The sequence below is a fragment of the Crassostrea angulata genome, chromosome 4, assembly GCF_025612915.1.
Source record: "Crassostrea angulata isolate pt1a10 chromosome 4, ASM2561291v2, whole genome shotgun sequence".
In the NCBI taxonomy this organism is placed as follows: Eukaryota; Metazoa; Mollusca; class Bivalvia; order Ostreida; family Ostreidae; genus Magallana; species Magallana angulata.
Genome location: NC_069114.1, coordinates 20,489,564 through 20,502,246, shown reverse-complemented (window position 1 = coordinate 20,502,246; position 12,683 = coordinate 20,489,564). Strand labels below are relative to the sequence as shown.

Below are 12,683 nucleotides of genomic sequence, written 5' to 3'. Positions count from 1 at the left end.
TTTATCATAATGATATCAAGGTCAGCTTCAGTTTTGGATACGATTGAGCAATTTGAGTTATGCTCCTTGGACTTAGAAAAATTCCAATTATTTGCAGTGTTTGTTCATTTTCTGTGCAGATGTTTCATGCACTCTCTGATATTGTTTACATAGTACACAATATATAACAGCTGTTCTCCAGCCCATTTCAATAAGACTTTAATTGTATGTCTCTTCATATCAAGTTACTGTTGGAATAATAATATCTCGACCTAAATTTGCTTAGAGATTTTGCTTCGATTTACAAGATTATAGACATTTCATGAATGAAAATTTAGTTCTGCCAGTGACTTGCTTTTAACTACATATATTTACATTATCCAGTGTCTTTGCCTGTGATAACACTACGTATCGATTTTGTACTATATAACCCATAATACAAATGACGCCAAGTTGAGGCACGAGCGGGGTTTGCTTATTTATTTTTAAAATATTTAATCGTACGATGGCCTTAAATTATATAAATATAAGTAATAATAAATCATTCTTTGAATATTATGAGGTGATAATTTCGGTCGGGACGTGATCAAATCTATCATAAAGCCCTTTGGGCTTTATTGGATTTTATCGCGCCCCGACCAAAATTATCGCCTCATAATACTCCAAGAATGATTCCTTATATATGTATGTACCAGCACTTCAGATTCAAAATCCATAAATATTGGTCAACGTTTTATGATTGAAAATTTATTTGCTTTTACAGCGAATTACAGAATACCGGTAGAGTTTTCAATAGCTTGTTGGATTGCTCAATAGGGTATTCAATTTGGTCAGCAAGGTATCACATCAGGTTTAAATCTAAGTCCTGTGGTTACTCAAGTGTAGATGCTTATTTTGCACTCAACCCATTCATTTTACACAAAGAAAACCTCTAGAACACTCTCTCCTATTGTTTGCTATTCTATTCATAGACTTTTTAAAAAAAAGTTCACCTGGACAGCACTGGGCTCTATAGAGTACAATTCTGCTTGGAGTAATTTGAATTTTGTTTTTCAAAAAATGTAATTCAAAAGGCAGTTCTGAAGAAACAAACAAAAGAGACAAGCATAACTTAAAAAAGGAGATATTTTTCACTGCAAAAAATCATTAAACATTTTGGTTCCCTGATTTCTGGTGCATCTTACAGCACTAATATTTTTTTTTTGTGCTGACTGCTTAATTAGTTCAGACTTTTATAGCAGTAATGTAGGATAACAGAGAGAAACAAAAAGGCCCAAAACGTGCAAATGTTAACCAGATTAACTCACTCTATTGCTGTCATACCTGAGTAATCACATGACCTAAATTTAAACCTAATGTGATACCTTGCTGACCAAATTGAATACCCTATTGATCAATCTAGCAAGCTATTGAAAACTCTACTGGTATTCTGTAATTCGCTGTAACAACATATATGTACTAGTACTTCAGTTTCAAAATTCATAAATAACATTTTATGATGGAAAATTTATTTCTTATATTAGACAGCAAATTAATAACATGGTTATTGTTATGTACACTAATGTTTTCAAGTACCCTAATGGGCTTCTTTTTTCTTTTCCAAAATAATTGCACTTTATATGTATTAAACCATACATGTTGTATTCACATCATAGATAACAGTAACAACAGAATTCATGAAGAGGAAATACAGATCCAGCTGATGATGATGATGGGTTCTTTAGAATGGGTTGTTATTCTTTTTAGTCCTTTTAGATGCTTTATAATCCCCTTCTTGTGTAGCCAGCATGCCATAAAGTTCTTTGACTTTTCTTTTTCTCTCTGCATCTCTGTAACATGAGCACAGGTGAACAATAATATTCCGAAATTGAAAATACCTCCCTACATAATTTGAAAGCGTCATGTTTCGATGTGACTCAATCTCTAATACCATTTACGCTAAAGTTTTATTAGGGATATAAATGATAATAAGATGACTTTAGTCATAACATCTTATAGTTTTTTTGTGTTTGCTGAAATCCACTTGTCCATTTGTTGACCTGCAATGTATGGATGTAAGACCCCATCTCTTTTTAGCTACTCTTATATTACGCGAGTACTTAATTCCGCGATCTCGCTGGTTTGTTTCAAATCGCGAGAATATAAAATCGCGAACATGGAAATTTTCTCCTTATTTCTTATATAATAGCGAGATTTTAAAATCCTCGAAGGGTGCCTCTCGCGATTTTACGCGGATATTAATTCCTCGCATTTAATTAGGAATCTACAGTATTGATTTTTCCCCATTTGTGCCGATGACTTACTTTTCCATCTGTTCATTGAGCTGCTCTCGAGCCAAGAACTGCGTGTCTTTCCTGATCTCTCTAATGGCTCCCTTCAGCTCCTTCTTGTATTTGTGCTTCATTTTCCCTTTCTCATTTTCCTCCTTTGATGCTGCTTTCTTTTTCTTTCTGTCCTCAAACCTGAATAACAAAACCAATATTTTATTGGTCATTTCAAAACTGGGCCTTATTTATAGTATAATGTTTAATACATGTAGATACATCTCCCAAACAGAAACTTACACTTCCTCTATCTTGGGTTCAAACATCTTCAGGGGTTTGGGTTTACTATGTGGCATACTGACTTGCATTCGAGATTTGCTACTCCTTTCTTTTAAGGTTTTCTGAAGATCTTTTATCGATTCCTGCAAATTAGAACACAAAATGCACTTAATCCATTGTTTTCAACTTAATAAAATTATGACACATTTGAACTGTTCTTGCCAATATTATAACTATGTATCTTGAAATTAGTATGAAGTTATATAAAATGAACAATTTCTTCAAAGACGAATTAAATAAATCTTTAATTTTTTTCTGACAGACAATTACTGTTAAATCCATGTAAGAACTTAATTTCCTGATTCTGTTGTTTTGTGTCGTATCACAAAAATATAAAATAGCAAGTGACAAAAGTTAGCTCTTTATGCGCATAGTTCAAGTCTGTCAAAAAATAAATGCAAGATTTTTATAATAAAATCTTTGATGAATGCCTCTCAGGATTTTAAGCCAATGATAATTCTTTGCATTAAATTAGGAATTTGCAGCATAAAACCTGACAAACATTACCGATATATGCCCAGGCCATACACGTATAAATGGCAGAGCAAACAATAACCAAACATGAATATATAAATGTACCTGAAACAAATACCGGTAATGGTCATATTTTGCGTTATCGGAGGTGAGTTCAACAGAGCATGCACTCGCCAAAATTTCGTTGCGGGTATAGGGAATTTTGGAAAGCGCTGGCTCTGTTGATCATGCCTACGATACTAGTATAACAAGAATTTACCTGTAGTGTGAGGGGGTATTTATTGACTGGTAACTTGTCCATCATGTCTAGGATGTGGGAGAAGATTTCTCTGTAGCTGGGTAGTTCCTGGTACAGAGTCTGGAACTCCGACAACAGAGCCACACAGCCTTTTATCACAGATAACCTAAAACAGAAAATCTGCCATCAATAACACCAAGGCTTGATTGAGTGAAATTAATATTGTAACAATGAACAGCCTGGCAAACAATTTATTAAAGATTTCATACCTGAAGTCATCATTTCGTAGTTCATCTATATCCATTTCCACATTCAACACTTTAGACATTTTTAACATCTTGACATCTGCTTTTCTATAAAATTAATATACATGTACAATTTTAAAAACAAATTATAAAAAAACTTTTTATTATTACATGTACCATTTAATTAAGTATTGAATTTAATAGCTACAATGTACCCAATTTTTACATGCATAAACTGGGTTGGGGCAGTTTTTTTTTTTTAAATCAATAAGTGTTGAAAAAAAAACCTTGATTTTTTGCTATTAGTTGTAGAAAAGAATCAGTCACAGCATGTTACAAAACCAAATTATAACTTACTCTAATGAGTTAAAGTACAATTTTTGGTATTGTTAAAATTTTGTAGATAGACGATATACTCTTGAATTCTTTATAAATGAATTAATATTTAAGTTTATTAAAATGGCACCTGTTGAGAAAAAATATTTACAGGTAAATGTAATAAGTGATAATCATATTTACTAGCTATCATTCCCTACAAATTCCATTTCAAGGTACATGTACAAGTACATGCATTTGAAATATATATGGCATTGCATATATCCTGCCTCCATTACCTTGAAGCTGAACACGGCTCGTAAATACATGCAAGCACCATCACAAACCCTTCAATTTTGTTACATCTAATTGCACACCTGAAACTTGCGGCCAATGTGAGGTATATGTATTCCTTTCAAGGTCTTTGGATTTTATGCATTTATGGGCAGATGGTTATTTCAAACACTGGTCTGTGGCTTATATAGGGGATGCAGGGATAGTGGTAATGAAAGAAATATGGCAGACAGTGCCTTCTTACTAACAGTGTTCAGCTTTAAATACAGCCATAACAACTCACTTGTTTGTCTTTGAAACCACCAGAAGGTCATTGAATTTTCCGACTGGCCTAAATGGAGGAATAACTGAGGCATCTGCAATACAATTGACAAATATAATATGAAGCAGGGCAGCCCAAAAATAACTAATACATGCACAGAATTACAGTCATACATGTACCGGGTTCATTAGGATTAGGAGGGGGTAATAATGAAGTTTCCTCTACGAAATCTACAAACACTAGGCCCTCCAAATAATGAAGATAACAATATGGTATAAAATGATGAATATATTTACATTTGTTGGGGTCTTTCTTTGATGCCAGGAACAGAAGTCCATGTAAAAAGTTCACACACTCTGGCACAAATCTTTTAGACAATGACACATACTGCAAAGTACAGAAAAAGAAATTGGTTGAATTGAATACTTTGATAGATATTTTTTACAAAATGATGAAAATGACTTTATAATTTTTGAGAGTAAATGTATAGTAAGATATACATAAAGCATTCTGTTTACATGAATTGTATACAGGGAAATATTCGCCCCTGTTTTAATTTTGCCCCTTTCGCCCTATTTGGTAACTGGTGCAAATTTAAGACTGGGCGAATTACGATGTCTCAAACTATCTCTCTTAAAACACATCTATGTCTGGGCGAATTCAAGACGGGGCGAAACTGTTTGCAAGAGTAGAAGGGCGAAAATTACACGGGGCAAAAATAACCCTGTATACAGTATTTCAAAACATGAAAATGCTTTACAGATATTTTGTACGTTTTCAACAAGATAAAATGAGCACTTCTTACTTCCAACACCAGCGTACAGAGGAAGAGACCGACTGCCACATCCCGCTCATGTTTAACGGAGGTCTAATAAAGTAAATGTGCATTCTTGTAAAAAATCAAAGTACATGTAAATCGTTATGAACTATTAAGTGGATGTTACAGTATTAATTATTTTCTGTACAATTTTAATTGAGATTTTGATGCCTACTTTTTTTTCCAAACAAAAAATTCCTAATATTAACTGAACTCCATTTACATGTAATGTAGGATAGCAGAAAAAAAAATTTGTACCACAATGTTTATGTACACAGTAGATCTGATGTAGTTAACTAAGTTCAGAGTAGCAAATACTTGGTATTGGTATTTATAGAGTAGTTACCTCTGCCAGCATCTGAGCAATGAAGATGATAGCTGGAGTAGTGACTGCATGGCGGAAATCAGAAGTAGGAAATAATATGGCAACAAGTTTCAAAAGCATCAACTGTAAGGAAATAAGATATCATTTCGTAAGACACAAGTCAATAATTCTGCAGTGGACAATCACATTCTTTTCCTGTCAATCATGTTTGCCACAATATACTGTGGATCACCCATGTAGTAAATTTTTGATATTATACTATACAATGACATCATCAAGAGTCAAGAAAAATTGCTGAAATGCCTTTACTACCCAAGCCTATAAATAGGGATAGCACAAAACAGGTTGTTCAAACGTGAAAAAGAAAAGAATGTCCTTCAATTTGTAATTGTACTGGTATATGTATTTTTTTCAACTCATTGTGTGTTTTCCTTCCCCTTGTCAATCATCATCAATGAAAAAACCACACTACTCATTGGAAAAAATAATCATATACCATTGCAAATAATGAGAGATCCTATATTTGCTGGCGATAGTAATACATAATAATGTGTGCTGATCCTTACAGTATCTAGGGCAGGATAGAGTCCTCTCCCTTTCCTGCTATCACAGATGGCCTGGAACTCCTGCTGCCTCTCCGTGATCTGGTCCACTAACACCTGGGCGGCGGACACCTGGGACCCCTGACACAGCTCGTACAGGTGGGGCACCAGCTTGTCCATCAGCTGGAGCTGTGGGGGCTGTTGGAGGGCCAGGTCAGCGAAGTACTGGACCAGGCAGGAGAACAGGGTCTGTACAATACAAGGCACAATTGTATGAGGAAATAAAACACCTCAGCAAAATTTAACATATTTTTTTCTTCATATTTTTTCACACAATGGTATATAATACGATATTCATGTTAGACTCATTCTTCTAAAGATAATAATAATGACTACTACCACATGGTATATAATAAGGTACAGAAATACTCATGTAGGACTCATTCTTCCAAAGATAATATATGTATTAATAATGACTACTACAATTGATCTTTGTATTTTTATAATTAAGTCTTATTTTTTTCTTAGCTGAGATTTAGCTTGGCTTGATATTTGGACTGATGCCCTCATTGAGATGTAGCTACAAATTTAGTAAGCCAAGCCTAAACTCAGCAGAAATTATATCTTAGTATTTCAATTATTTTCATTGGAAAGTTCCAAATACATGTAGTTCTGATATTACTACATATAGGTTACTATTTATACCTCTAGTTTCTGTTTGTTTCCCTCTGCCAGGCTGACGTGGTGACATTTCCTGAGTCGGGTTATAATGGTCAGCTGATCTTTCTCATTGTGCTCTTGTAACAAGTCCAGCAACTCATCGTAATCTTTGGGTGCTGAAAGGCAAAGGGATTTTAGGCATTCATATTAAGGGTATAAAGACTGAAGTTTACAAACTATTGGTAAATTGATGCTGATACAATGTACTGCATGTGAATGAATGAAAGACTATGCAGCTAAAATTATTTAATTGGGTGATAAGCATAATCTCTGAATAAAAATAGTAATGAAAGACTATGCAGCTAAAATTATTTAATTGGGTGATAAGCATAATCTCTGAATAAAAATAGTGAATTTATTTTTAACATTTGCGACAAAATAAATACCTGGGAAAGTGTAAGGAAGCTCCTTCCGTGCCTCATCCATGACTTTCTTCCTTTCCTGCAACAAGATTAAGTGTAAAATCAACAATATTCCATTCACAACATATGCATAACAAAATGCCATAGTGACAAATTCAGAAAATACAGCAATGACAAAAATAATTAACCTTGAGGTCTAGTGTTGATTTTTTGGGTTGGCTGACTGTCGGTTTCTCACTGTCCGAATCTCCTTCATTTTCTGACTCAATGTCTTTGTAACTGTCATCATCAGAATCATCATCAGAACCTGTTTTTTTTAAAATTTGAGATATGATATTATTAAGCAATTAACAATTACTTAGTAAAAGAAAAAATCCACACATTTTTTTGGTTACATTATGAAACTTCTCATGGCGATACATGTACATATGGTCTTAATTAAATGGCCACAACCATACCCCCCTTTCAATGTTTAGAATTAAACCACCTTAAGTGATATTTGCCAAACCTTCATTGTCCTCTTCATTGTCATTTCCTTCGACATCATCTTCATCTTTTTCACTCTCCTCACCATCTTCCTCCTCTTCACTCTCTTCTTCATCATCATCATCACCATCATCATCTTCTTTATCCTCGTCATCCTCACTTTCTTCTTCTTCATCATTTTCATCTTCACTCTCGTCTCCATTCATCTTCATTTTTCCATCTTTGAACACTGCATGGAATCGAGGTTGAATATCCACTGAAAAACTGCAAAAAAAATTAAATAACTAAGTTTCATGCATCACTTCACCAAACAACTGAATAAAAAGATAAAAATATTGTATATTCATTATCTTTCCTGTGATTTACATTCAATCATATGTGATCTACAGAGAATGATATCCTTTGAGTTAGTATTACATAATCCTGTTCATCAATCATCATTAAAAATGAAGACTATGCTTGTTACAAATAGCAATGTATTACTTGTCATTGAAATCATCAGCAGAGAAATGAACCCTCTTCTTCTCTTCCTCCTCTTCAACTGCTATTCCCTTCATCCTTCTGTGACGGTCAGCCTTCACAAAAATTAGAATAATGTTAACAATGAAAGTGGAATTAAAAAGCCGACACATCTCATCACCTATTTATTTAAATATCTATTATGGTTATTTACCTCAAGTTTGTCTAGTCTTTCTTTCTCTTCCTTTGCCAGTTCTTCCTCAGATTTCAGTTTGTCTGTCGCCTGCATAATGATATTCAAAAAAGGACTAATGAATGGTTCTTGGAATTCACATGTACATGTACGCTGAATTTTATCAATGTTTTCTTCTAAGAATTAAAGTTTAAATAACATCAGTTGGTAATGATCATCTTACCTTGCCCTTCATTTCAAACTTGAGTTCCCTCACTGCAATGTCAAAATCATCTGCTTTACTTGGGAAATTATCCTCAGGGCCTCTCTGTAATATTAAGAACATTAAAACATTCTTAACTATAAGATTAACTCGCTACACATCATTATTCACCACACGCAGCGATATACACTGTACATACATGTAAACAATCAACTTTATGTTCTGTCAGTGATTTATATATGCTGTTGTTGTTAAGACAAACCTTGTCTGATCCAGACATCAGCTTCATAACATCTTTCCATTCAGCATCCAACTTTTCTGTCAGTTCCCTTGTTTTCTCTTTCTCTGCTTGACGTTCATACTAAAATAAGAATCAACAATTTGAAGAAAAACAAAACAAATGGAGACTCCTTCTCAGAGAAAGGTCAGGAAATCAGCAAACAAATGAATGAATACATTTACCAACCTTTTCCTTTTTAGACTTGGCAATTATTTCTTCCATTCTCTCTTTCCAGCTTTTTTGTTTCTGTCCACCTAACTCTTCATGGTTACTGTTTGTCATAAAGCCACCAAAGTGTTCCTTTGCCACCATATCAGCTGAAAGCAACAAGCACAACAACTGTTAGTGATGTGTCACATTAGGGTTTATACAGAGTTGTCTCCCTCAGAGAGCACTGTGTTTACAGAAAAAAATACATTGCATGTTAAAAGTACCTGTTCAGGTAAATATTCCCCTAAGTCTGGCAAAGTTATGATGTGAACTAAAGTTTCTTGATATATATGTACTTCTTTCAAAATTCAGGTCTATAACAGGATGTAGCCCTGTCACAATTCTTTTTTTAGGGCAGCCCTCTCCATAAAAAAATCAGAGAGGGCTACATTATTGCATCTTACAAATGGCAAATGTTGATCCTAATCTAGAGGTTATTATAGATATTATTTATCAAAGTTGGAAGTACATTCAACTTGAAAGAACATTAATTATTGAATATGCATGCCAGTCATAAAGAGAATCCTGGCACAGTTCAAAAGTTTGAGCCAGTTATTTAAGTTTTAACAAACAAAACTGGAAGACAGATGAGACAAAGACATTTTGCCACGCTCAACATTTTTGGAGGCCAAAAAAAAAACCCACCAAGCAAGAATCAATAAATTACATAATTTGACTGACCATCAATCCTGCCACCATCTTCTTCATCTTCACTGACGAGTGGCTCCTCAAACTTCTCAATAGAGGAGAGAGACTGGCCAAAGTGGGTCAGGTCATCTTCGTCTTCATTCAGGCTGAACTTGTTTGTTTTCTCCTTCTGAGAAATTAATTTGAAATCAGTGTTTTATTCACCATAAACCAAGTATTATCCACTTGTATTCCTGTAGATATTGATATTTATATATTTTACTGTTCATTGCTTATTTGTATTACTCTGTGCAAAAACCAATTGCAGAAGTCTAGAAGATAAATCTGCATCTGACAATTCAGAAATAAAAGATGATGCGTACGGTATTTTAAACAGGTACTTAGTTTAGGGCCTAAAATACTGCCTGGGGAAACAGGTATTCCCTTTATGAGCATTACTGTGAAAATAATATAGTACATGTATTGTCATTGAGTTTTTAAGTTCAAAATCAATCGAAACTTACTGCTCTTTCCATGGCAAATCTCTTCATCATTTTCTCCTCTACACTGAGTGAGGTGTCATTCTCACCAAACCTTTTGTCAATAAATTTATTGCTTTTGAACCTTTGGTTATATTCCTGAAGTAATGTGGCTTTTCTCTGAATATGACAGAAAGAAAATATTGTCAATTCAACTGGGTACATCGAGATGTTCAACAAACAGCTTGTACACAAGAATCTAGCTAACCTTTTGGATTCCTTTAGATCTTGATAGCCCTGGCATCCCTCTGTCGTGCTTGGATACTTTACGGCCCATTACTTTTTGTTTCTGTCGATTTATCTTGATCTCAAATGGATTAACTTTCTTTTCTGGATCTCGCTTTTTATTCCTTGTTTTATCCGCAAGGTTTTTCTTCTTTTTGGCCATATTTATCCTCTTTTAAAATATCAATCTCAATTCTTATATTTTTCTATGGTTGAATACTAGAGGTCGTCTGTCAATAATCTCTGAAAAAAAAACATCTTTACAAATAAACTTTGTGAATGATTCTGCTGAACTTATTTATGCATGTTTCGGCCATCTTTATAAACCATACAGACTTATTCAAAGATATGAACTTTATATCTATACTACTATATTAAAAAAATAGACTCCAGTTTAATCTTAAAGCTTGGTTATGTAAATGTCAACAATACGGTGTGACGATGTAGGCCATTTCGTAAACAGTGGTAAATGTCCTATACAGGCATGTAGCATCGTTTTTGAAAGTGGGGGGCCAGACTCATCCCAAAAAATCTTGATAAGCAGTGTGTGAAGCTACGGGTCAAATTTAGTAAAATAAATAAGATTTACTGAATCAAAATGTGGTAGAGTCTAAGTCATGTTGGAGACCAACCCATGTTTAGTGGTTTAACTCCAATTTTGTGGATGAATGATATACTTTTTTTATCTATCGAACGGGACTCTTTTTTAAAATCTTCTTGGATTAAGTCTTCCAGAAGAAAAAGTGCATCATGTTTACCACCATGGCATTGTAATCTTACATATGTACCTTTGTTTAAAAAACTCTATGTGTCAATATTTGCGCTCAGGTGTTAAAAACAAAGGTAGAAATGAAATGCATTCAAAAGTTGCTTACTGTCTGTCCCAAGATATTTTTGCTGCATATTTTCTTAGATTATTCGATATTTATAAATACCTCTTGATTCAGACGATGTTCATTCAAAAGATTGAAAAAATCCCAAGATTTCCCTTTTGAAACGCCCCCTCAAGCTTGTCAGGTTTCAATACACGGCTAAAAATTGGAATGTCTTCGGGGATTTTGCATTGCATCAGCCATAATTAAGCCCCAATGATAATGTTAAAAAAATTGTGCGAGGTATTCCGAGCGACTTCCGAATGGAGAAAAGATATCAACATTCCCCATTATGAATCTCCGTAGGAATATTGTTTTCGTTCCTGTGAATTTTTACGAGGGAAAAATGATAATGTGTGAATGAAATTATCTTGGAAATTTTCCCTTTCATCGATTTCAATTGCACTTCTTTCACAGGTATGTGTATTTTACTAAAAATCGTCCAAATATTCAGCAAAAATATCTTGGGACAAACTATAAGAGTTTCTTTCTAAAAAAAAAAATTGATTTTATTCAAAATATATCATCAGGTTGGACACCCACCCCCGTTTGGTGGTTGGAGTCCCGTTTGGTGGTTAAATGCCTAAATGGTATACCTATTTTACCTACCAAATGGGACTCATTTTTCATTCAACTCGGATTACGTTTTTCTGGAGAAAAGGCGCATCACGTTTATTACTGGGGTAAGTACTCTGACATGTTAACTTCATGATTAAACATTCATTTAAATAATTTTATGTGTCGATTTTTCCCCACATTTTAGGCATTTAACCACCAAATGGGACTCCAACTACCAAACGGGGGTTGGTGCCCAACCTGATCATGGCTTCATTCCTCAGACGCTTTACATTTTTATTCCTGCATTTTTGCATTCCAGCAAGCTTTGGCTATAGAGGGTTTGTACCTAATCTTGATTGGTAGAGTGCTTAATTTGTATGCCAGAGGACCTGGGTTCAAACCCCAGATGGTCTACATCTGTCCTTGTTACAAAAATATAGCCCTATGCTTACTTGTGAAGAAAAGTGGATGAAGGCTATGCGGTAATGGAACAAAATATCTACCCACTTAAAATGTAAATAAGTATATCATAACATCCAATCAAATTCTAATCACGGCAAAACGCTTAAATTCACAGAGATCAACGGAAAACAAAACAGTACCTTCTCACATGTGTATGGAAGCCGCCATTTTGTCAGTTGTGGTAACTTGTTCTTGTATTTGTCGTGGATACCCCCCCCCCCCCTCCCCCAATCCCCAGGGCCTCCTCCACCTTCTTAAAGAAGAAAAAATATGCAAAGTGTTTTCAACGGATCAATGTTTAAAATATGGTTAAAATGCAAACTAATTTGTAAAGTGGGTAAGAGTTCCATAAGCATATATAAAGACCTTTCGGTCACATTTCTGTTCAGATTTG

At 34.4% G+C, this 12,683-nt stretch overlaps 1 protein-coding gene across 1 annotated transcript; it reads right to left on the bottom strand.

Annotated features, from left to right (window-relative positions):
* Nucleotides 1-1,470: 1,470 nt before the first annotated feature.
* On the bottom strand, nucleotides 1,471-12,496 carry LOC128182058 (nucleolar protein 14-like). The gene is made up of 23 exons (XM_052850671.1): nucleotides 12,430-12,496; nucleotides 10,381-10,640; nucleotides 10,158-10,292; nucleotides 9,688-9,823; nucleotides 8,983-9,113; nucleotides 8,779-8,877; nucleotides 8,538-8,621; nucleotides 8,336-8,404; nucleotides 8,146-8,237; nucleotides 7,685-7,926; nucleotides 7,365-7,483; nucleotides 7,201-7,255; nucleotides 6,800-6,930; nucleotides 6,119-6,343; nucleotides 5,574-5,675; nucleotides 5,216-5,278; nucleotides 4,707-4,797; nucleotides 4,432-4,504; nucleotides 3,564-3,647; nucleotides 3,316-3,460; nucleotides 2,544-2,665; nucleotides 2,283-2,441; nucleotides 1,471-1,808 (listed from the first exon to the last, which is right to left on the bottom strand). Exons 2-23 carry the CDS (start codon nucleotides 10,558-10,560, stop codon nucleotides 1,700-1,702), a joined length of 2,646 nt encoding a protein of 881 aa, XP_052706631.1. The 5' UTR covers nucleotides 10,561-10,640; nucleotides 12,430-12,496; the 3' UTR covers nucleotides 1,471-1,699.
* Nucleotides 12,497-12,683: the final 187 nt, after the last annotated feature.

What these genes read in the sequence shown, in the direction of transcription:
- LOC128182058 (XM_052850671.1), bottom strand. Translation starts at nt 10,560, where the DNA reads ATGGCCAAAAAGAAGAAAAACCTTGCGGATAAAACAAGGAATAAAAAG. An exon ending in TGATGTCTGGATCAGACAAG is followed by an intron (nt 8,622 to 8,778) that starts GTTTGTCTTAAC and finishes TTAATATTACAG; the next exon opens with AGAGGCCCTGAGGATAATTT. An exon ending in AGTTTGAAATGAAGGGCAAG is followed by an intron (nt 8,405 to 8,537) that starts GTAAGATGATCA and finishes ATCATTATGCAG; the next exon opens with GCGACAGACAAACTGAAATC.